Source organism: Thalassophryne amazonica, chromosome 8 (assembly GCF_902500255.1).
Source record: "Thalassophryne amazonica chromosome 8, fThaAma1.1, whole genome shotgun sequence".
Lineage (NCBI taxonomy): Eukaryota > Metazoa > Chordata > Actinopteri > Batrachoidiformes > Batrachoididae > Thalassophryne > Thalassophryne amazonica.
Window position 1 is genome coordinate 6,958,462 of NC_047110.1, and position 26,479 is coordinate 6,984,940.

Genomic DNA, 26,479 nt, shown 5'->3' on the forward strand with positions numbered 1-26,479 from the left:
AAAGTCGAGTGGAGGCTTCGCGCGTCAGGACCGAATCGCTGATCGAGCGAGACAAAACCACCTCCGTTTTGGTCTCACAGGACGGCTTTGAGATGGCGTTCAGACAGCTGTCGGTGGTTTTTCCATCGAGTGATTATCCGAGAAATTGTGGATGTACCTGGACATGCCAGAACATGTATCGTGAGGCTTCATCACGCCGTTGCTTTGCACCATGCAGCACCGTGACGTGCGGAATTCCTCTGCACGTCTGTCTCAATGTGCCGAAAAAGTGCTGATGTCCACATCTTTTCACAGTTTCTGTCCTAGTCAGACGACGTCCCGGATAAAACACAGCGTCCAGTTTGGAAATGAACGGCACATTCCACTGTTACAGGAGTTTTTGTCATGGAAAGAGGAGCGGAGGCTTCGCGCGTCGCTGCGGTGCCGCATGGCGCACAGCAATGCCGTGATGAAGCCTCACGGGACATGTTCTGGCATGTCCAGGTACATCCACAATTTTGGATACTTTTCTAATAGACCTTGTGTGTGTGTGTATATATATATATATATATATATATATATATATATATATATACATACAAGGATTAAATGCAAAAAACAAAAATACTTTAATGTCTTCAGGTGACAGTGAAACACCACGAAGATCAGGAGGCCCCTTATGATACAAAATCTCACAATTTCAACCTCCAAAAGACTGTACAAAAACCCACTAAAGACTGTACCAAAAACCCCTCCAAGTGACTAAGCACAAAAAAACAATAAGACAAAAATATAAATACAATTGGGATTACAAAAATTACAAAAATTCATCAAGACGTGTGATGGAAGACATGACAAGTTCATCAACCAGCAAAGAAAAAACAGAAGTGACTTAAAAAGACTAACCCAAGTGCTCTAATCAGGACAACCAGGTGCTGTAATGGGGGATTGTCATGTTTCCGGGTTCCTAAGGCGTAAGCAAAAGTTAGCTGTGCATCAGAACTTCCGGTTCATCAATAACAATGGCAGAAGCTACTTTGTGTTGTCACTATCCTGTGCCACAGTGCACTTCCAACAAACAAACGCAGCCGTACCTGAGCTTTCATGCATTTCTGAGTGATCAGAGTGTCTGCAAGAATGAGTGAGAGCTATCCGGCGGGGTGAGGTACCAATGTTTACAATCAAAAGGAATAGCACGTTCGTCTGTAGCCTCCAATTCAGTGAAGCAGATTATACCACAGGTACTATCAGTGGTGGGCACACTTCCGATAATCCGATAACAATTATAGAAGATAATGTTTTCATTATAGGATTATCTTTTTAGATAACTTTAAAAACCATTATCGAACCAATTATCTTCTGATTAATTTTTGTCCGATAACTTTTAAACCGATAAAGTAAACAAAGCTGAACAGCGACAACCATTTTTAAAATTGAAAATCAGTTCAGCACCCACCTGTTAAAAGTTTTGTAACAGACGCACAGTTTTAACCTCTGCAAACAGTAGAGAACTGCTTGTACGAAAAGCATCTCAATCCTCTGCAGACAAAGGAGAAAAGGCCAAAAAAAAACCCAAAAACATTTCTTTTAACACCATACCGATATGCTGGCAATATCACCTAAGTCAGGGGTGGGCAATCATGTGCCATGAAGGGCCAAAGCACTGCAGGTTTTCCTTGCTACCAGTCACCTCAGCAGGTGATTTCATTAATGATCAGGTGTTTCAGCAGGTAATTTCAAGACGACCAGGTGTTTATGTTCAAGGTGGAAGCTCATCAGCAACCCACCTGCTGAGGTGATTGGTTGCAAGGAAAACCTGCAGTGTCTCGGCCCTCGTTGCCCACCCCTGACCTCATCCAGAGGCATACTTTTTTAACTTATGGTTCAAATTTTAACCAAACTAATTTTGGACAAGTTATTTAAAATTACTGTCATGTCTGAAGTTTTATAAAGTGAAAATATCAGATATATGTTTAGTTTTAAAGTAATGTGCAAATTTTTAAGGTTTTGTGAGCACATGCTGTGACCCGCAGTGCATTATGGGTATGATGATGTAATCTCAGTACGTCGACAGGACAAATGCATTTCAGACACTCTGTTCAGGCTCCACGGACAACAGCATTAAACTCTAGTGCCTAAAACTCTCTTGAATATATTCTCTGGGTTTATAGACGTTGGTTTTGTATTTGCGTTTGTTAAATTCCACGCATTTTAAATGTAGCAGACAAGGATTATCTGGAATTTTGTTTTCAAGGCCTCTACTGCCATCTACTGGCCAGTAGTGTTCATGGCAGTATTCGCCCTAAGTACTAAGTGTCTGGGAACCAGTAGATGGCAGTGTTCTATTTATTTTGACCCCGGTTATATCAGATGATTGTCAAATCAACTTTTTGGCTTTGCAAATGCCTTTTTTTTTTTTCTTTTTTTTTTACAAATGAAGTTTAAAAACAAAACAAAACAACAGCAAAATAATAATAATAACATTACAAGCCAGCTCTGCAGTATTTGCACAGGCACAGTGCAAGCGTTTGGATGCTTGTAGCTTTTTAGCAGCAGGAAACCCTCACGACGGCCGCCAACCACAGTAATATATCAAACAGGTTTGATTCTCATTCGACCATACGATCGGCGATCAGGAGGTGGTCGTCAGATGTTGACCGCAGCTTGATACTCCATGTACAATACACGATGCAGGACGCACGATTAACCTGAAACTCGGTCCAAAAAATTCCTGCATGAAAAATCATCTCACACAGTGTAAAGCACGTTTTACAACATCATAAAACGTGCGCACATTCTCTCCACATGCAAAACATTTTGCGATGACACTTCCAGTGCTCCGTAAAAATGCCTGTTTTTACAAATAAAAAATGGAATATTTTACAAAAGCACATTTATCTTTAAGCACCAACACACAACAGACGTCACATTAACGTGTTGGTTTACATAATGAATGACTGAACCAATCAGTCTTTATCAGAGGCACTTTTACCCAGAATCCTTTGCGATCTGTCTGTTTGTTACAAAACCTCAGAATTAGTGCATTATTCAACATTTGTACAAATGACAGAATTGACATTAATGGAGTTATTCTATCGGTATTAATGTTATTTATAAATCAAAACCATAACTCAGCAGGACTTTATTTTTCAAGACCTCCGCCTGACCGGAGCATTGTAATTGATAGTTTGCTTTATGGCTGTTCTCGGGGTGCCTCTGTGCTGGGAGCACTGTAGTAAACAAGAGCTTCCAGCAGGGGCAGAATGTTGAAAGAAAAAAGTGTGGTCTCATTGTTTGGGTCTGTTGTTATTTTTAATATTACTAGAAGCTATTACATTTTTTTTACTAGTAGTTGTAAATGTGCCAGAGATAATATTGGAATTTATCGGTTATCTGTAACTTCCGATACATTTTTGGGTGGTTTATTGATTTATCTTTATCGACGATAACTTTTCAGTTATCTGATTACCTGTTATCGAATTTAATTTTTTGGTTATCTGTGCCCACCACTGGGTACTATTAGCAGTCTAGCTTCAACAAGCACTGCTCAGCAAGCCACTTGAAAACGATTAAAAAGCAGAGCCATGCCCTCTAAGTTCGAGTGGAATAGTTGGAGAGGGATGTTGGTGCCACGAGAATCCGTTTATACCAGAGCATCGGCTCGTTTAGGCCATGACATTTGCTCAGCTGTGACTGTGGAGGAGCCGCTGTTTGAGGACGAAGTGGAGGACATGGCAGTTTTGTCAGTGATGAGAGAACACGACTACCATTCTGCTCCACTGCCAGGTATGTGTGTGTGTGTGTGTGTGTGTGTGTGTGTGTGTGTGTGTGTGTGTATATATATATATATATATATATATATATATATATATATATATATATATATATATATATATATATATAAATAAATGTAGTAGGCAAAACGCTCATTGATATTACAAATCTGTTTCCCAAGCATGATCTGATACACTACAAATATATAAAAATAAATTGTATATATAGGTATACACATATACATACACACATTTCAATAAATAAAATAAAAATCACAATTTCCAGCCAGCATGGGATACAGATTCAGTTACTAAAATGCCAGCATGAAAACATTTAGAAAGCCATGTCATGTTATTTTTTTATTTTTTTCTCATCTCATACAGGTGCACTGGATTCTGCTGCTGCACACATACAGCAGTTGGAGACAGAAGTAAAGATGCTTGGTGAAGAATTGCTAAAGCTGAAAGTGTGTCGGGTACATTTTCACAGATTCTGTATCTCAGATGATGACATCTGATTTTACACAAGATTTAATTTGAGATAAATTTTTAGTGCCTTCTGGGAGGCTATTTAGTCATCTGCCCCCATGTTAGTTTAATGGTCAAAAGCACAAAAAAAGGAGAGACATTTGAAGTTACACCTCCCAGTCCAACACACTACCTGCAACTGGTAGATGAGCTTTTTCTGTACTGTTGCTGCATTGCTGCAGGCCTGCAAGAGAAGGTGTTGGCTGACATGTTTCAGGTCAGTGTGCCAACTGTCTCACGTATAGTGATAACGTGGGCCAACTACCTGTACCTGCTCCTTGGTTCTCTGCCCATCTGGATGAGTAAACAGCAAGTCCAAATGACCATGCCAGCCAAATTCATCGAATATTGTTCAGAGGTTAGTCATTCTTGACTGCACCAAGGTGCGATGCCAGAACCCATCATCCCTCATGCTCAAATCTGAAGTTTTTTCACACTACAAAAACACTACAACCTTTAAAGGGTTTGATCGGGATTGCACTATGTGGTGCAGTGACTTTTTGTATCAAGTCTCTTCACCGGCTCCATCTCAGACCGAAAACTGACACAACGCAGTGGACATCTGGACTTACTGGAGCCTGGAGATGGCTGCATGGCAGACAAGGGTTTCACCAATGAGAGTATCCTAGCTGACCGCGGGGCAACACTGATAATACCACCCTTCAAAATGACAGGTGAGCATGACTCCAAATTTCATATGAAACTTGTGACTGTTAGTATTAAGCTTTTGAACATGTGCAGGCAATTGTGACTGGAATAATAAAAATGACTTTTTTCATTCCTAACCACAGCTCAGCAGAGAAGATGCTCTGAAGACACAAGCAATCGCCCGACTTTGAGTCCTTGTTGAGAGAGCCATTGACAGAGTGAAGGAGTTTTGTATCTGGGAACACACTTCTCTACCATTGTCTGACCAATTGCTGCATCATGACCAACTTCCAGGGACCACTTGATTTGAAAGGCTATGTTCCTGTAGAGTAAAGCATCGTTTTTTTCAGTCAAATATGACAGTATGAATTCACTCCTAGAATTAATCATGTGTCCTTTTCATAACACCTCTGCACATGTTTCACACAGCTGTATAGTGTGTGTATAGTTTAAATAGTGTACATAGTTTGGCGTAGTTCAGCTGTAGTGCAGACAGTCAGATTCACATATTAAGTGTATCACACATAACAGGAGACACTCATCCAACATATACACAATTTATTAAACATTTTTAAATGAAACAAACTTTTTAACAGATTCCTGAGTTTTTTTTTTATTTACAATTTATTTCCAGTTTGCAGGTTCCCACTGGTATAGCCGAGAAGTTAGCAGTGTTTTCTGGCATGTATTTCTCATGTAGCTTTCTCCTGAAGAAACACGTCCATATATGTAGCAAAAAAGTACTTGTCCACCTTCTGTTTCATCTCCCTTATCAGTTCATCATCACTCCAAATTTTCCAACGGTCATGTCATCCTCCGTGTCAGTGATAAAGTCACACCAACTCAGTCCAGTAACTGCCAGTTGACCCTGCACCTGCCAGTGGAGTTTATGATGGCGCTTCAGTGTTGGCTTGCCATTAATCATTTTTGCATGCCTTGCCTCTGATATGTTTGATATGTTTGGGCGTTTGATTTCGGCAAGGCCAAAACGAGGACTGACATTAGGGTCATATACTTTTACATTGGGCTGGCCCCAAGGTGAGGAGAATCACGGTGAATGACAAAGCCACAACGTGACACATTGACATTAAACAATTGAGAATATTGCTGTAACACCTGTGGCTCACGCTCAAGGCTCCTTTGCATGGCAGGAGTTGCACGAAGTCCCTTAATTAGTCTTATTGCTTTGTCACTGTATATAAATCAAATCAAATGAAATCAATTTTATTTATATAGCGCCAAATCACAACAAACAGTTGCCCCAAGGCGCTTTATATTGTAAGGCAAAAGCCATACAATAATTACAGAAAAACCCCAACGGTCAAAACGACCCCCTATGAGCAAGCACTTGGCAACAGTGGGAAGGAAAAACTCCCTTTTAACAGGAAGAACCTCCAGCAGAACCAGGCTCAGGGAGGGGCAGTCTTCTGCTGGGACTGGTTGGGGCTGAGGGGAGAGAATCAGGAAAAAGACATGCTGTGGAAGAGAGCAGAGATCAATCGCCAATGATTAAAAGCAGATTGGTGCATACAGAGCAAAAAGAGGTGAATAAAAAAACACTGGGTGCATCATGGGAAACCCCCAGCAGTCTTAAGTGTATAGCAGCATAACTAAGGGATGGTTCAGGGTCACCCGATCCAGCCCTAACTATAAGCTTATTCAAAAAGGAAAGTTTTAAGCTTAATCTTAAAAGTAGAGAGGGTGTCTGTCTCCCTAATCCGAATTGGGAGCTGGTTCCACAGGAGAGGAGCCTGAAAGCTGAAGGCTCTGCCTCCCATTCTACTCTTACATATAGGCCTCTGGCTCATATTCTGAATTCTTAGATGAATTTGGTGCGTTCATGTCTAACTTGTCAACTAGTGCAGATAACATTCTGATCATTGGTGACTTTAATGTTCATATAAATAAGCCTTCTGATCCCCTCTGCAAATCATTTATGGAAATTGTGGATGCTTTCGGATGTCGGCAATGCATTCGAGACTCGACGCACATTAGTGGAAATACCCTGGATTTGGTTCTCGCACGTGGTATTGCTGTCACGAATATTGACATCATGCCTCTTACATCAGTGGTCTCTGATCATTCACTGTTCACAGTTTCGCTGCCGTGTTTAGTCGAACAACAACCATATATATCACTATCACGGTGATGCATCAACTCCTCAGCTAAGACTGAACTCGAAGATAGACTGCCTGATGTCTTAGCTTCACATTTGGCAAATACCCAATCAGTAGACAGTCTTGTGGTTAGTTTAAACTCAGTGCTCAAAACTACAATCGACATGATCACGCCACCTGTGTTAAAGCTGGGCTCCCCCAAAACATAGTCACCTTGGTTCAGTGATTACCTGCGTGACCTCAAGCATGAGGAGAGAGGTCTAGAATGGAAATGGCGTAGTTCAAAATTAGAGGTATTCCACCTTGCGTGGGGTGATGCGATCTTAGACTATAAGCATGCATTATTTGCTACAAAATAGACCTATTACTCTGATTTGATCAACAAAAACAAGCATAACTCAAAGTTCTTGTTCGACACGGTGGCAACACTTATTCATGGGCAACCACCTGTAGTTCGCTCTCCTTTTACAGCCCAAGATTTCATAGATTACTTTGAGAACAAAATAGAAGACATTAGGTTAAACATATCCCAGCATGCCTTAACCCAGCCACTACACCCTGCTATTGAGGTGGGTGCCATTACTGAGGTATTTCCTAGATTTACAGAATTTGATAGTATCTCACTAGGCATGCTGACGAAACTCATAACATCAACAAAAAGCACAACCTGTTTATTTGATCCCATACCAACAAAACTGTTTAAGGACCTGTGGTCCACTCTTGGTCTGACTGTGCTGGAAATGATTCATCTCTCATTAACTTCTGGATCTGTTCCTAAATGTTTCATATCTGCAGTGATTACACCATTGCTTAAGAAATCTAATCTTGACCCTAGTATATTGGAAAACTATAGGCCGATATCAAATCTGTTATTTTGCTCTAAAATTCTGGAAAAAGTGGTGTCACGGCAGCTCGTGAACTATCTTACTGAGAATAATCTCTTTGAGCCACTGCAGTCTGCTTTTAGAAAATATTCCACAGAGACAGCTCTCACTAAAGTGGTGAATGATCTTCTGCTTGCAGTGGATTTGGACACCACTATGGTTCTGGTGCTGTTAGATCTCAGTGCTGCATTTTATACCATCGATCATCATATTCTACTTGATAGGCTGGAAAATCATTTTGGGATTACTGGGAGTGTCCTTGCATGGTTCACGTCATACTTGACCAGTTGTTCTGTGTTTTGTACAGTAACACTACATCTAACCTCAGTGACATAAAATATGGGGTTCCACAGGGGTCCGTCTTAGGCCCCCTGTTTTTCTCCCTTTATATAGCACCCCTTGGACACACATTGCGGTGTTTTGGGATTACCTTTCACTGCTATGCTGATGATACTCAGTTATACATGCCGATAACTGCTGATAATCTCATTCACATAAAATCCATAGAAGATTGTCCAGCTCTCCACAATTTCACTGATACTTACTGGACTGGTAAGCATTGAAAGCCGAGATACACATGTCCAAACTTGTCCTCTGGCACGCCGAAACTCGCTTCCAAAGTGAATCGGTCGTGACGCACAAAGCCTCCGCGCGGCTTTCCATGACAAAATCTCTTGTTAAAAGTGAAATCTGACGGAAAATGGCTGATGTCCAGCTCTTGTGATAACCAGAGAAAGAGCACACGACGGTCTCGTATCCACAGAGCCATCAGCTCAGAAATGGTCCGGTGGCTTGTGCCGTGTCATCGCAGCTCGGAGCGCGGCACACTGAGCGTCCTTAAAGGGGTCCTTAAAGCTGTACTACCAGACCTTATTCTCCGTGAAGCCCGTAAAATTTTCACCGAAAGCCAGATACATTTTTCGAATAGTTTCCAGGTGCCAGTCTCTAACAGCTTCTGAAAAAATTCTGATGGGAAAAAAACCCAAATCATTCCGGCATTTCCAGACAATGAAAATCCGAGGACAGGGCGGGACCACTCCTTCCACAAGGCATGCTCACAGGCGAATGACGTCACCGACAGGCATGGAAAAACTCACGCATGCGCACAAGGGTTCAAGCTTGTCTGACGTGAAAACATATGAATCAAATCCATATAGTTTAAAAAAAAAATAAAAAGGTATGATGGACAGACCTCTTATAGCTCTATGCTTTAAACTCTTTATTTCATTTTATTAGGAAACTGAGCGTGCCTCAACTTTACCTAAATTCTGGGTCTTTTAGTGAAGCTTAGGGCTAGTGGCCGGCGATCACCTTAGTTTTTCCTGTTTTTCTTGTTTAATGCCGAAAATTATACTGTATTTCTTGTCTTTCTGATGCCTGATTCTGTTTTTTCTCTCTGTTTAAGGTGCAGCTCCATCCAGAGATGGGTGTCGTATTTGTGCTGGAGACCCTCCTGTCCTGTGCACCAACAGCATTTCCTGTATATTCGTTTTGTGAATTGTTCTAGTTTGTAGCATGGCCCAAGCAGAGGGTCACCCCTTTGAGTCTGGTCTGCTTGAGGTTTCTTCCCCAGAGGGAGTTTTTCCTTACCACTGCTGCTCCGGGGGTTAGTAAGGTTAGACTTTACTTGTGTGAAGCGCCTTGCTGTATAAATGAAAATAAATTGAAAATTATGTAAACGTCATATGTGACCACAGCCCTCACCTGCAACATGCTGTAATGAGCATTCTGGAAAAGCAGGGCCACAAGGTGGTTGCACAAAACCTTTCCATCTTTACAGCTGCATGATGTTTCCTCATCGATTTATCCGTCACTTAACTTTAACTGCAGCTCATCTGTATCAGGTAGAAAAACAGTCCACAGTACAGACAGAACATAATGTCAGACCACATTTACATATGTGTTTAACTCATATAAAGATGACAAATCCAACCTCAGTACAGTTGTAGGTGAACCAGAATAAAATCTGCAACCACAGTACATAAATTAATCTCTTACAAAATAGACAGCATGGTTGATTCAATACTTTTGCCATGCAGATGTGAGATTATAGAATAGAAATGTTAAGTTACATTATCACATTGAAATTTGCCTAATGCACACGTGTACAGCAGAACTGCAATTACTTCAATGTACAACCCCAATTCCAATGAAGTTGGGACATTGTGTGAAATGTAAATAAAACAGAATACAATGATTTGCAAATCCTCTTCAACCTATATTCAATTGAATACACCGCAAAGACAAGATACTTAATGTTCAAACTGATATACTTTATTGTTTTTGTGCAAATACGAGGTCTGTTAGTCCAACCTTTTTATTTTTTTCAAAAACCTGATGGATTTGAATCACGTGTGCTTCCATGAGCCAACCTTGAACCTTTGTGCACATGCGTGATTTTTTTCACGCCTGTCGATTGCGTCATTTGCTTGTAAGCAGCCTTTGTGTGAGGATGGGTGGAGTCTTTCGTCGTTTTTTCTTTGCAAGGAAAATGGCGGAACGACTGGAGCAGCGCGACTGCATCAAATTTTGCTAGAAACTGGGCGACAGCCAGGTGGAAACCATTCGGATTATTCAGACGGCTTTTGGTGACGATCCTATGGGCATCACACAGATTAAGGAGTGGTACAACCGGTTTAAAGACATATGCACAGCGGTGGAGAGCGAGCCGCGCTCCGGTCAGCCATCAGCATGCTGAAATGACCAGATCATTTCTAAAGTCAACGCTGTGGTGATGCGAGACCATCGTGTGACTATCCGAGAAATTGCAGAAGAGGTGGACATCAGCACTTTTTCGGCACATTCCACTGTGACAAGATTTGGCCATGAAAAGAGTTGCAGCGAAATTCATGCCGATGGCTTTGACACGAAGCTGATGGCGGAGCAAAAGCGCCCCCGTGTTGAAGCCTCACAGGACATGTTGTGACATGCTCACCTCTTCCACAATTTCTCGGATAGTCACACGACTGAAAAGCCACCGAAAGCCATCTGAATCTTCCGAATGGTGGAAGAGGTGGGCATCATGTCCTGTGAGAATTATTACATAGTCTACATAGACTATGTAATAATAGTCTATGTAGACTATTATTGTTGTTGCTATTATTATTAATATATGAATAAAAATAAATGTAAAAAACTACAATTTGACTCTTTTACGACAACGAACGCTGAGCCATTAATTATACAGAAAACAAATCAACACAATTGTGCTGATGCAAAAAGCTTAATGGTAACTTTAACATTGAAAAGGCCATAGACATGCTAAAGTGTTAGCATCGGTCCCGTTTTTAAGTTATAAAATACATCTATCAACTGTTTCAGAAGACCATGACAGGTCGGTTTAATATAAAAATATTAAATATTTCTCACAGACATATGCTGTTCAGGGTTTTAGCGGGGAAAAATTAGTATAAAGTGAAATAAAACAATGAATTCACGAATCGTAGATCGAAGCACTGCTTCGATTGGTTCAAGGTTCAAAGCAAAGTCGCGCTGCAGAAAAGTTGATTACAGACCCGCTGCAGGTCTGTAATCAATGTAGAGAAATGATCATTTTCCTGATAAACACCCCCCAAAACAACAGCCACTCTGAAGGACCGATAAGGGAATTGTTAAGCAAAAAGCTTATTGATGTCGGTGGATCGAATAATTTCTTAACGGTACCCGAAAGGAACCGCTTCTTGATACCCATCCCTACTAATAAGCCAACAGAGCATGAACCAGTCTGTTAGCTTAAGCATGTGTATATAAGGCAATATTTAATGGAAAAATGCTGCTTTTAACAAACTAGACCTCATTTCTGGCATAAAATATGGTCGTTTACTCACCAATATACGTTTGGTGTGATTAGAAGTCCATAGTTCAAACAACGTGTTCAGTTCAAATCTGTGGCAAACATTTTTCTTCTTCTACTAAGGTGCATTAGAAGTTTTTGTGGTACACAGCACTAACTACTGGACAGGAGGAACCTAGCAGTCGTCTTCTTCTTCTTCTTCTTCTTCTAATGATTTACGGCTGGCTGCATGCTAAACAAGCATAATGCTGCCCCATCCGGTCAACATAAACCGCTTACACTATATTCTTACGTAGAGGTTGGTGGAGCAAAGAAAACTAATAATATCTATCAACTGCAAATTCTGTCTGGAGGAAAAAATAGACTTTATAGAGAATGTTGTTAGCCCAATCTCTGAAAGCTCCTCAAACATAACCCATCTTTCGGCAACGTAGTGACCACAGGATAATAACACATGCAAAATAGTTTCAGATAGACCACACTGACAAAGCCCATCTCTATTACACGCCACAAACTCATTAACCTGATGACTAACACCACTCTTCCTGCCACAAAGTCCAGATGGACGCCAGGTTCCGGTAAAAGCCAAAATGGAGAAGGAGCAGAGTCATGTTTGATTCCAGCAAATCTAGCCCAGTATTGGAGTTCCCAACTTCAATCTTCTAATTTTTAAAGGAGTCTCTCCCATTTCAACCAGTAAGGCTGGTATTGGAGTTGTCCTAAAAGCTCCACTGCAAATTCTTAGGGCTTTTGATCGCACTCTATCCAACTTTTCCAAAACAGTTTTTGCAGCAGTGCCATATATAAAGCAACCATAATTTAAAGTTGATCTAATCATTGCTCTATAAATCATATACAAAACAGTCCAATCTGCTCCCCAATCACTACCAGCCAAACTGCGCAGAACATTAATTATTTTTTTCACATTTGCATACAGTTTTCTCAGTGCTCCATGTTATGTTTTACATCCTCATTGAAGACAACTTTGGATGCTGTAGCTCCTCTGAAAAAGAGAGCTTTAAATCAGAAGTGTCTGACTCCGTGGTATAACTCACAAACTCGTAGCTTAAAGCAGATAACCCGTAAGTTGGAGAGGAAATGGCGTCTCACTAATTTAGAAGATCTTCACTTAGCCTGGAAAAAGAGTCTGTTGCTCTATAAAAAAAAGCCCTCCGTAAAGCTAGGACATCTTACTACTCATCACTAATTGAAGAAAATAAGAACAACCCCAGGTTTCTTTTCAGCACTGTAGCCAGGCTGACAGAGTCAGAGCTCTATTGAGCCGAGTATTCCTTTAACTTTAACTAGTAATGACTTCATGACTTTTTTTGCTAATAAAATTTTAACTATTAGAGAAAAAATTACTCATAACCATCCCAAAGACTTATCGTTATCTTTGGCTGCTTTCAGTGATGCCGGTATTTGGTTAGACTCTTTCTCTCCGATTGTTCTGTCTGAGTTATTTTCATTAGTTACTTCATCCAAACCATCAACATGTTTATTAGACCCCATTCCTACCAGGCTGCTCAAGGAAGCCCTACCATTATTTAATGCTTCGATCTTAAATATGATCAATCTATCTTTGTTAGTTGGCTATGTACCACAGGCTTTTAAGGTGGCAGTAATTAAACCATTACTTAAAAAGCCATCACTTGACCCAGCTATCTTAGCTAATTATAGGCCAATCTCCAACCTTCCTTTTCTCTCAAAAATTCTTGAAAGGGTAGTTGTAAAACAGCTAACTGATCATCTGCAGAGGAATGGTCTATTTGAAGAGTTTCAGTCAGGTTTTAGAATTCATCATAGTACAGAAACAGCATTAGTGAAGGTTACAAATGATCTTCTTATGGCCTCGGACAGTGGACTCATCTCTGTGCTTGTTCTGTTAGACCTCAGTGCTGCTTTTGATACTGTTGACCATAAAATTTTATTACAGAGATTAGAGCATGCCATAGGTATTAAAGGCACTGCGCTGCGGTGGTTTGAATCATATTTGTCTAATAGATTACAATTTGTTCATGTAAATGGGGAATCTTCTTCACAGACTAAAGTTAATTATGGAGTTCCACAAGGTTCTGTGCTAGGACCAATTTTATTCACTTTATACATGCTTCCCTTAGGCAGTATTATTAGACGGTATTGCTTAAATTTTCATTATTACGCAGATGATACCCAGCTTTATCTATCCATGAAGCCAGAGGACACACACCAATTAGCTAAACTGCAGGATTGTCTTACAGACATAAAGACATGGATGACCTCTAATTTCCTGCTTTTAAACTCAGATAAAACTGAAGTTATTGTACTTGGCCCCACAAATCTTAGAAACATGGTGTCTAACCAGATCCTTACTCTGGATGGCATTACCCTGACCTCTAGTAATACTGTGAGAAATCTTGGAGTCATTTTTGATCAGGATATGTCATTCAAAGCGCATATTAAACAAATATGTAGGACTGCTTTTTTGCATTTACGCAATATCTCTAAAATCAGAAAGGTCTTGTCTCAGAGTGATGCTGAAAAACTAATTCATGCATTTATTTCCTCTAGGCTGGACTATTGTAATTCATTATTATCAGGTTGTCCTAAAAATTCCCTAAAAAGCCTTCAGTTAATTCAAAATGCTGCAGCTAGAGTACTGACGGGGACTAGAAGGAGAGAGCATATCTCACCCATATTGGCCTCTCTTCATTGGCTTCCTGTTAATTCTAGAATAGAATTTAAAATTCTTCTTCTTACTTATAAGGTTTTGAATAATCAGGTCCCATCTTATCTTAGGGACCTTGTAGTACCATATCACCCCAATAGAGCGCTTCGCTCTCAGACTGCAGGCTTACTTGTAGTTCCTAGGGTTTGTAAGAGTAGAATGGGAGGCAGAGCCTTCAGCTTTCAGGCTCCTCTCCTGTGGAACCAGCTCCCAATTCAGATCAGGGAGACAGACACCCTCTCTACTTTTAAGATTAGGCTTAAAACTTTCCTTTTTGCTAAAGCTTATAGTTAGGGCTGGATCAGGTGACCCTGAACCATCCCTTAGTTATGCTGCTATAGACGTAGACTGCTGGGGGGTTCCCATGATGCACTGTTTCTTTCTCTTTTTGCTCTGTATGCACCACTCTGCATTTAATCATTAGTGATCGATCTCTGCTCCCCTCCACAGCATGTCTTTTTCCTGGTTCTCTCCCTCAGCCCCAACCAGTCCCAGCAGAAGACTGCCCCTCCCTGAGCCTGGTTCTGCTGGAGGTTTCTTCCTGTTAAAAGGGAGTTTTTCCTTCCCACTGTAGCCAAGTGCTTGCTCACAGGGGGTCGTTTTGACCGTTGGGGTTTTACATAATTATTGTATGGCCTTGCCTTACAATATAAAGCGCCTTGGGGCAACTGTTTGTTGTGATTTGGCGCTATATAAAAAAATTGATTGATTGATTGATTGATTGATTGATTGATTGATTGATTGATCTTCTCATCAATCCACATGCCTAAAAAATTAAACACTTTAACCTTTTCTAATGGGCGTCCATACAAATACAGTGACGTCTCAGGAATTTTCTTTTTAAACCCAAAATCATAAAATTACTTTTAGAAGGTGAAATCTTAAAACTCCACATATTGCCCCATTTAACAACACTTTCTAAGGCTTTCTGTTTAATTAAAAACTCAATGTTCTTGCCTCTACACCAGATGGCGCCATCATCTGCAAAAAGCAATTTACCAAAAGTTGGACTTAAACTTAGAAAGATATTTATCATTTATCATAACATTAAACAAAACAGGACTAATCACAGCCCCCTGAGGTGTACCATTCAATATACTCACAGTCGTTGACAGCTGATTTTCTATTCTGACCTGAATTGTTCTGCCAGTGAGGAAGTCTTTGGTCCAAAAAAATATTCTCCCCTTATGCCTGCATCAAACAGCTTAATTAACCGCCCCTCCCGCCACATGCTGCCATGAGCTTTTTCAATATCAAGAAAAACTGCAACTACAGCCTCCTTGTTAATAACAGCTTTCCGAGTGTCCTGATCCAGCACCGCAATGGAGTCCATTGTATTCCTACTGATTCTAAAACCACTTTGATAATTAACACAAAACCAAGAAACTTCCAAAAAAATACACTAACCTGTTAGTGACCATTCTTTCCATCACCTTACAAAGCACTGACGTTAACGCTATAGGTCGGTAAGAAAATGGAGAGGAAGGATCCTTACCTGGCTTCAAGATGGGAATTGCTATTGAATGCTTCCAAACCTTTGGTAATGAACCAGCCTCCCAAATATAATTAAACAGAGCAAGGATCTCCTCCAACACTAGATCGTCCAGATGCTGCAGAAGCTCATAACTTATCTGATCCTGTCCTGGGGTCGTATTTGCACCCGCCTCTACCACCTCTTTCAGCTCTTTGAAAGAAAAAAAAAATGAAAAGGAAACTTTTCAACCTTGTTACATAATAACTTCCAATTATTTCCTTTTAACACATCAGTTCTAAGTCTAAGTTCTAACTCTCCTCTCCTATATATACTTGGAATTCTGAACATCTTGAAATATTTCTACACACATACTGTATCTGCTTTTTGTTTACAAAATACAGCCTCTCTACTGCCATTTTTAAAACAGGAAGAGAGGAATTTCCCATTTTTCCCATCATTCAACGAATTCTTGACCAAACTTGCTTGACAGACGTTTTAGGACCTAATGTACCACATACCTCCCTCCTGTTGTGTGGGCCGCCCGAAGAGGAGGTACTGCTGGCCAACACCAGAGGGTGCCCTGCCTGTTGTCAGGTTTCAGGCACCAGAGGGCGCAGTTGCCGCAGGAGTCCACCAGGAGCCAGGCGCTGACAGCTGTCATCACAACCCATAAAAGTTGCTACTGACCTTTGCAGTCGTAACCTCTGGTATACTTGCAGCTTGGAGCTGGGTTTGTGGAAGTTTGGAGGAGCTGGTGTTTCCACTCCTCATTTTCCTTATCTCAGAGTGTTACTGTTGGTACTGCACGTTTTCAGTATCCCTGTTTTCTGGGAGTGGTGGATTTTACCCTCAGGAAGGAACTGTATTATTGCTGACTGTTTGCTGGGTGTACACACACCCATCTTTAACCTGTGTCTGTTCCTGCCAGCAGTACCGGATCTGACAGCTGGAAGCAGTGGCCACCTGGGGACTCAGGACTTGGCGGCTCCGGTGTGTTGCAGGTCTCAGTTGGGAGACCGTCGTGGGTCCCGGCTCTTCTCTGGATAGGCGTCTCCTACCCTCGGGCCTGCCCACGCATCATTTTTTGTTTAGATTGATTGACAGACTAAAAGCATATTTGGTTGTTGTGCACATTTGCAGAATAAATTGTTATTTATTCGGACTTTCTATTGGCCGTTCATTTACGCCCCCTGGCGTGGGTCCGTGTACTTCACTTTCCCAACAGGATAACTTGGCCACGTCATGGACTCCGAGGGGCGTTTACCACCGTTTGAACCACCAATGGAAAGGCAAGGTGCGCAGGCTCCACCAGGAGGTGAGTTGGGTGAGATGCAGCACATTCTCACCAACTTAGTGGCTCGGTTGGATCTGTTAACAGAGCAGGAGATTCACCTCACCAGCAGGATGGAGGCTCTCACCGCTCAGGTAGAGGCGCGCGCGTCAGACGCGGCTGCAGCCACCCCTCCTGCGGGCCTGTTGCTTAATAATGATGATCCAGTGGTAGTTCATAGGTCTCCCCCCCTTCTCCTGAAGCTTACATTAGCCCCCCGGAAGCGTACGGGGGTTGTGTCGAAACGTGCGTGGACTTTCCGATGCAGTGCACGCTCGTTTTTTCACAACGCCCTATGATGTACGTGTCAGACCACAGCCGGGTGGCTTTTGTGATTAATTTGCTTCGGGGCAAGGCATGCGCCTGGGCTACGACGCTCTGGGAGCAGAATTCACGGCTCCTGTCGACGTACACTGAGTTTATCAGGGAGTTTCGACAGGTGTTTGATCATCCTTACAGAGGCGAATCCGCTTCTAATGTGCTACTGTCAATCCGACAGGGGCGCCGGAGCGCCGCTGAGTATTCAGTCGACTTCCGCGTTGCGGCAGCGAGAGCCGGCTGGAATTCGGTAGCGCTCCGCGCCGCCTTTATAAGGAGGCTGTCTCCAGCCCTAAAGGAGCACCTGGTGGCGAAGGATCAGCCGCGGGATTTAGACGGGCTTATCGACCTAGTTATACGGTTAGACAACCGATTAGAAGAACGTCTACGGGAGCGAGACGAGGGGCGTGGCCGGGCATGCGCCGCCCCTCTCCCTTCCGGGTCTGAAGCAGCACCGTCCTCCCCCCGCTCCAAAGCCAGAGCGTTCCGCGTGACAACAGCTCCCCCTGCTGACGATGTTAGGGACACAAGCAGGGCTGAATTGAGACTGAATGACAGACAAAGGAGGCTGGCACGTGGAGAGTGTTTTTACTGCGGCTCGAGTGAGCACATGCAGAAAAACTGCCCCAAGCGATCAAAACGGCAACGCTCGCCCTTAGAGACTGGGCTGAGGGTGAGCCATAATACTCACGAGGGAAAACCACGAAAATCCGCACGAGTCCCGGTCATGATCCTCAGTGGGGATTTAACCCTTCATGCCCCAGCACTTATCGACACGGGGTCAGAGGGGAATCTACTTGACAGTAGATGTGCTAAGGAAGTAGGGCTCCCTCTAGTGGCCCTTCCTTCACCATTGAAGTTACGGGCACTAGATGGCACCCTTCTTTCTTTAATAACACACCAGACACAGCCCTTAACACTGGTTGTGTCTGGAAACCACAGGGAGGAGATTGTGTTTTTTGTAACACCTTCTACCTCCAGAATTATTTTGGGTTATCCATGGATGATTAAGCACAATCCCCGGATCGATTGGCCGACTGGGGTTGTGGTTCAATGAAGCGAAACCTGCCACCGGGAGTGTTTAAGATCCTCGGTCCCACCCGGTGCGACTGCTAAAGAGGAGGTCCGAGTTCCCCCCAATCTCACGGCTGTGCCGGCTGAGTACCACGATCTTGCTGACGTTTTCAGCAAAGATCTGGCACTCACGCTTCCCCCGCACCGACCGTATGATTGTGCCATTGATTTGATCCCGGGCGCTGAGTATCCGTCCAGCAGGCTGTACAACCTCTCACGTCCTGAGCGCGAATCAATGGAGACCTACATCCGGGACTCTTTAGCTGCCGGGCTAATCCGGAGCTCTTCCTCCCCAATAGGTGCTGGTTTCTTTTTTGTGGGCAAGAAGGACGGCGTACTCCGCCCATGCATTGATTATAGAGGGCTGAACAAGATGCCTTGATTGGATTCAGTGTTCACGCCCTTGCATGGAGCCAAAATATTCACTAAACTAGATCTTAGGAATGCTTACCACCTGGTTCGGATCCGGAAGGGAGACGAATGGAAGACGGCATTTAACACCCCGTTAGGTCACTTTGAGTACCTGGTCATGCCGTTCGGCCTCACTAACACCCCCGCAACGTTCCAAGCGTTGGTAAATGACGTCTTGCGGGACTTCCTGCATCGGTTCGTCTTCGTATACCTGGATGATATCCTCATCTTCTCCCCGGATCCTGAGACCCATGTTAAGCATGTACGTCAGGTCCTGCAGCGGTTGTTGGAGAGCCAGCTGTTTGTGAAGGGCGAGAAGTGCGAGTTCCACCGTACTTCTTTGTCCTTCCTGGGGTTCATCATCTCCTCCAACTCCGTCGCACCCGATCCGGCCAAGGTAGCGGCGGTGAGAGATTGGCCCCAACCGGTAAGCCGTAGGAAGCTGCAACAGTTCCTCGGCTTCGCAAATTTCTATAGGAGGTTCATCAAGGGATATAGTCAGGTTGTTGGTCCCCTTACAGCCCTGACCTCCCCAAAAGTCCCCTTCACCTGGTCAGATTGGTGCGAAGCCGCGTTTAGGGAGTTGAAACGCCGGTTCTCGACTGCACCAGTTCTGGTGCAGCCCGATCCTAACCGCCAGTTTGTTGTTGAAGTGTATGCCTCTGACTCAGGGATAGGAGCTGTGCTGTCCCAGAGCGGGCAGTCCGACAAGGTTCTCCACCCTTGTGCCTATTTCTCCCGCAGGTTGACCCCGGCAGAGCGGAACTATGACGTCGGCAATCGGGAGCTCCTGGCGGTGAAAGAGGCCCTGGAGGAGTGGAGACATCTGTTGGAGGGAGCTGCGGTTCCATTCAGTCTTCACTGACCATCGGAACCTGGAGTACATTTGGACCGCTAAGCGTCTGAACCCCAGGCAAGCCCGTTGGTCACTATTTTTCGGACATTTTGACTTCCGGATCACCTACCGCCCCGGGACCAAAAACCAGAGGTCTGATGCACTGTTCCGGGTGCATGAAGAGGAGGTCAGAACAGAGCTGTTGGATCCACCAGACACCATCATACCGGAGTCCGCTATCGTCCCCACCCTCATGTGGGACATGGAAAACATTGTCAGGGAGGCCCTGACGCGACACCCGGACCCCGGCGGTGGACCAGCAAACTGACTCTATGTCCCACCAGACGCAAGAGCTGCAGTCTTGGACTTCTGTCACGGTTCCAAGCTCTCCTGCCATCCGGGGGTGCGAAGGACCGTGGCAGTGGTCCGGCAGCAATTCTGGTGGGCGTCAATGGAGACTGATGTCCGGGAGTATGTCCGGGCCTGTACCACCTGCGCCAGGGGCAAGGCTGTACACCAAGCCGAGAAAGGACTCCTCCAGCCGTTGCCAGTACCTCGATGCCCCTGGTCACACATAAGCCTAGACTTCGTCACGGGTCTCCCTGCGTCCCAGGGAATGACTACCATCTTGACGGTAGTGGACCGGTTCTCCAAGGCGGCCCACTTCGTGGCCCTCCCGTAGCTCCCGACAGCCCAGGAGACTGCAGACCTCCTGGTCCATCACGTCATGCGTCTGCATGGTATCCCGATGAACATCGTATCGGATCATGGTCCCCAGTTCTCGTCACAAGTCTGGAGGAGTTTCTGCAAGGAACTGGGGGCCACCGCGAGCATGTCATCCGGGTACCACCCACAGACCAACGGACAAGCAGAGCGGGCTAATCAAGATCTGGAACAGGTCTTACATTGTGTAACCTCTGCGCACCCGACGGCCTGGAGTCAACATCTGGCCTGGATCGAGTACACCCACAATAGCCAGACATCATCAGTGACCGGCCTCTCCCCGTTCGAGGTGTGTTTGGGGTACCAGCCCCCATTATTCCCAGCAGTCGAGGGAGAGGTCGAGGTTCCCTCGGTCCAGGCCCATCTCAGAAGGTGCCGTCGGGTGTGGCGGACAGCCCGCTCTACCCTTCTGAAAGCCCGGACGAGGGCGAAGAGCCATGCAGATCGCTGATGCTCCCCGGCCCCCGCTTACCAGCCTGGGCAGGAGGTTTGGCTATCAACTAAAAACATCCCTCTGCACACGGACTCACCAAAACTGACGGACAGATACATTGGACCATTTCCCATCACCAAAGTCATCAGTCCAGCCGCAGTGAAGCTAAAACTCCCAGCTTCACTGCGGATCCACCCCGTTTTCCATGTGTCCAAAATCAAGACATATCACACCTCGGACCTCTGCACCCCTGGACCAGCGCTGCCTCCTGCCCGCATCATCTACAGTGAGCCTGCGTGGACGGTACGCAGGCTTCTTGATGTTCGCCGGAGGGGTCGGGGTTTCCAATATCTGGTGGATTGGGAGGGGTACAGACCCGAAGAGTGCGCCTTGGGGCAACTGTTTGTTGTGATTTGGCGCTATATAAATAAAATTGATTTGATTTGATTTGATCCTGGGTGAAGAGGAGCTTCATCCTGGATCCGGCCCTCCTGGCCGATTTTTACCAGCGACATCCCGACAAGCCTGGTCAGGCGCCAGGAGGCGCCCGTTGAGGGGGGGATCCTGTTGTGTGGGCCGCCCGAAGAGGAAGTACTGCTGGCCAACACCAGAGGGCGCCCTGCCTGTTGTCGGGTTTCAGGCACCAGAGGGCGCAGTTGCCGCAGGAGTCCACCAGGAGCCAGGAGCTGACAGCTGTCTGCAATCATCCCATCATCATCACAACCCATAAAAGCCTGGAAGAGACACCACAACTCTGCTGAGTTATCAGCTTACCCGTCAGGTAAACCTACTCAGCCGCTTTGTGCCGTTCGCACATTTATTGCTACTGACCTTTGCAGTCGTAACCTCTGGTATACTTGCAGCTTGGAGCTGGGTTTGTGGAAGTTTGGAGGAGCTGGTGTTTCCACTCCTCATTTTCCTTATCTCAGAGTGTTACTGTTGGTACTGCACGTTTTCAGTATTCCTGTTTTCTGGGAGTGGTGGATGTTTCCCTCAGGAAGGAACTGTATTATTGCTGACTGTTTGCTGGGTGTACACACACCCATCTTTAACCCGTGTCTGTTACTGCCAGCAGTACCGGATCTGACAGCTGGAAGCAGTGGCCACCTGGGGACTCAGGACTTGGCAGCTCCGGTGTGTTGCAGGTCTCCGTTGGTGGTGGAACCTCGTGGGTCCTGGCTCTTCTCTGGATAGGCATCTCCTACCCTTGGGCCTGCCCACGCATCATTTTTGTGTAGATTGATTGACAGACTTAAAGCATATTTGGTTGTTGTGCACATTTGCAGAATAAATTGTTATTTATTCGGACTTCCTATTGGCCGTTCATTTATGCCCCCTGGCGTGGGTCCGTGTACTTCACTTTCCCAACACCTCCAACATTTCTATTTAGCCTCTTTGATAGTTTTCTAAGCTGCAGGGGTGGTGGCCAAGTGGTTAATGCACTTGGTTTCAGTTCATAAGGTTCTGGGTTCAAATCCCACCCCTGCCACATTTCTCCATGTAATGTAGAGTTGTGTCAGGAAGGGCATCCGGCGTAAAACTTGTGCCAATTCAACATGCAGATCCACCTTGGATTTACTTACTTTACTTTTGATAGTTTTCCAAGCTATGGCTCTACACTTTTTATACTCTATGACATTTTGAGTAGGGTTTTTCCTTAGTTTATAAAAAACTTTCCTCCTATTATTCACAACTTCAGAACACTTTTTATTCCACCATGGGACAATAACATGATCACGAGGCAATCTCCTGTTTGGAATAGTCTCTGCTGCTACTCTCATTATCATACTTGACAAGGAATCACACATCTCATTTATCGAACCATAACTTATTACCTCAGCCAACCCTTTATTAAGTGCCCCCCCTAAACTTGTCCCAATCTGCCTGGAAAAAATCTAGAATAGGGACTCTCACCCAAGACTCTACCACCATTGCTTTATTAAAAATAGTTATCACAGGGAAGTGATCACTGCCAATTGAATCCTTGTGCAATACTCTCCAGTCTGCTATCCTTGCTAATGATGGGCATGCAAAAGAAAGATCAAGGCAAGATGTCTTGTTTGAAGTAATATCTAGCCTACAATCCTTCAACATAACTAAATTATTCCTGTCTAACAGCTCCTCGATCACCAGACCATTTGCATAACTCCCCACAAAGGGTTATGTGCATTAAAATCACCCACCCAAACAACAGCGGAACTAGTTTTACTTGCAGTTTCTTCAGTCTCTGTCAAAATCAGAGGCCACCGTGGATTATAACAGTTCACAACAGATATTTTCCCCTGTGTGCTCCATACCTCTGTGATTAAACACTCAAGCAAAACTTCACACTCACACCGTTTATATTGAACTCCTGCCTTAATAAATGTTGCACACCCACCACCAGACCCATTTCTTCGATCCCTATGCAAACAGTCATATCCCGGAATTGAAAAGTCCAGACAAGGCTTTAACCAAGTCTCTTGAACACACAATATATCCATCTTTGCCTTTAGATCCATGATAAACTTTTTAAACTCTTGCCCATTGGGTATTTGACTTCTGGCATTCCATTGCAAGATACAGACCATAAATAATAAATTAACCATTACCATAGATGTCATTAAGCTCACTCTCTTCCATGCCCATTAAATCTTCACCTTCTCCAACCCTTACATTTCCCTCCATGCTGGGGTGACTTAATAACACCGCCTGCCCCCATTACATGAGGCAACCATGTGCCCAAAGCGCTGGCACTTGAAGCATTGCATTGTGAGTTTCTGGTAAGCTCTGACTGGAAATGACAAACAGCCAATGAACACTCTCTCCAGTAAAATTTTCCCACTAAATGCTATCAAAATAGGAGCATTGGGGTTACCGCCTTCACACACTTTGAACTGTCTAACATCACTGACAGTACCACCCTTGATGTTTTCCTTAATCTCATCTTCCAATATATCAGCACAAACACCATAGATAACACCCTGAATTATATCTTTAGTCTCAGTAATCATGGCATCCACTCGTTTGCCTGCAATCGTTCCAATCTTGCTGACTTTACCCACCTGGTCTTTATTCTTGCATATTACAAGATCACCATTTGATAAGACCCGCGCATCCAAACCTTCCCCACCACTCCTTAAAGATTCAGTAATCTTTAGCAGATTTACAGCCCTAAAGCCGCCCCCAGATTGATCTCTTATCTTGAGAACAACTCTAAATGCTTCCATAGCCATTTTTGTCATTTGAGACCTGTCTTTTTCAAGTGATGTATCAGCTCTATCATGTTTTCCTGACATTGTATTTTCACCTCTAACCGTGTCTACCTCATGAACCACCCTACCTCCACCTCCCAAAGAAGAGGCAATATCAAAACAAGCTAACCCACAACACTAACCACGCGCACACAATGATACCAAGAGGAATAGTGCAAGATCGGCCAGCAAATCCACACCACTCCACTCAGCAATAACAGTTACACTCAAACCAATAAACCGTGTGTCAAAATCAAACCTCCAAGGCGAGATCTTTCCTCCACAACTCCACTACAACAACACTTCTGCCTCCCGCCACCCTGTTCAACCTAGCAGTCAATGTGACTCACTAATTTCAAAATGTAGCTCTTTCAACCAGACGTGTGGTGCCGTGACATGTCAATCATCTGTGTCCAGTCAGATTTCAGGAGAGTCCAGTGAAACCCTGCCCTCTGCTGTAGCTTCACCCATGCCAGGAAGTGTTCAACATTTGACATTTCCTGTTTCACTGTGACTGAAAATTTGGCACTTCCTGTTTGAGTGTGACCTTGCCAATGAGTTCCCACGAGATTCCATAGGATCTTGTCTGTCAATCCAGGAAGTGTCGATCCAGGAAGTGTTTGACATTTCCTATTTCACTGTGGATTAAGAATTTGGCACTTCTTGTTTGGGCCACAGTGTACCATGAGCAAACTTTGCAAGCGCTTTGCTCGTATTATGAATCCCGTATTTGAATCCAAAGGCTGTACAGCTTGAAGAATGCAGCAGGACTGGGCAACTGCTGAAAGGAAACAGCCGGATTCTGTCTCAGAAATCCGAAACAGAGCAGAATAGTCAGTAACTTACCTCTAACACTGCTTTGTCCCAATTCAGTGGCTTCTGCGGTTGCAGCTGTGAGACATTTATGTCATAAGTTGCATGACTAGGATGTCCCATTTCAAAGGCTGCTTGTGAGGCATCCGAGATTTGCAGCTTTATTTCCTCTGCAAACTAAGGATTCATCAGGTGGATCCTTCACTCCCAAAACAGCCCCATGAGTCACTGCGTGATTTTTTTCTCAAGACAGAATGGTTGGTAAATTAAAAAAAAGACAAACTGACAAAATTACGCTTCATAGGTACAATTGTAAATAAGTAATACTTGTAATTCACGTGTAACTAAGTACTGACAAATGTTTGCTAAGCCATGGGTTACGCCCACTAAGGTAGGTTGGTGCGTGCAGCTGACAAGGTGGCCAGTTGACAGAAGGTGGGGCGGGGAACATAATAATGCGACAGAAAAACTCTTGGTATGTGAGACCATCTCCTCTCTGACTGATTTGTTATGACCTCTGTGGTGTCTGATGTGTGGGACACAAGGGTGCAGACCCTAAATTGGGACTCGGCCATAAAGTTATCAAGCAAGCCAATAAGCAAACCAGAAAGCCATCAGTATCTGAATTTATTCCTGAAACTCCATTGTTTTGCACTGAAACCTAAATTTTTCTTTGCTTTGTTTTATATTTATCATCACACAAAACATTTGACCATAGACAGATCCATGGAATGACTGAAAACAAAAACGCGAGTGTGAGATTTTATTTTTTCAAATTATGCTCAGTTGTGGATACAAATTGTTTGATATCCCAGTGAAATAATGTGACTCAATATATTTCAGATGATAAAGAAAAACTGAAGAGCATCAGAGAGAGAGCGCTGCTCAAATACCAAGAAAAGCTCATCAATGAAGCCAAAGTTAAGACATTAAAGAAGCATGCAGAGAAAAAGTACGCCCTGGAGACAATGATGAAGGTAACAGTCAACCTACAACACCAAGTATTCAAACACACCCTTTGAAGCCTGCTCTGAAATCTACCAGAACCCTGCTGCCTGTCTTTATGACAGCATTGTTTCATTGCCTATGATTTTGGCTTTGCCTCTCTTTGCCTGCCCTGTTCTTTCACACTTTTTCTGTAGGTGCCACAGATTGACAGGCAGCTGCCTAAGTTCAGTTTGGAAACTATTCCATAACATCTCAAAATCCTCTTCAACCTGATGGGGTTTTTTTTTCTTGACCTTTGGCACACACAAGAACAGCCCAGCTCCCTGTGAACACAAAGGACATTTAGGCAAATAAAATGGCTGGAGCAACTCAACAACTCACTAATTTCTTCATTAATTAACAGAACTTCTCTGTCACACTGACTTGAACTGGCAGCCCATGCAAAGGTCAGCTGAAAA

At 43.9% G+C, this 26,479-nt stretch overlaps 1 protein-coding gene across 1 annotated transcript in view; it reads left to right on the plus strand.

Moving 5' to 3' along the window:
• Positions 1-26,479, plus strand: part of dnaaf4 (dynein axonemal assembly factor 4) — a 115,566-nt gene that overhangs the window by 19,293 nt on the left and 69,794 nt on the right. Inside the window, exon 3 of the mRNA XM_034175710.1 lies at positions 25,917-26,050. Coding sequence (XP_034031601.1) covers positions 25,917-26,050 — 134 coding nt within the window. The remainder of the gene's footprint in view (positions 1-25,916; positions 26,051-26,479) is intronic.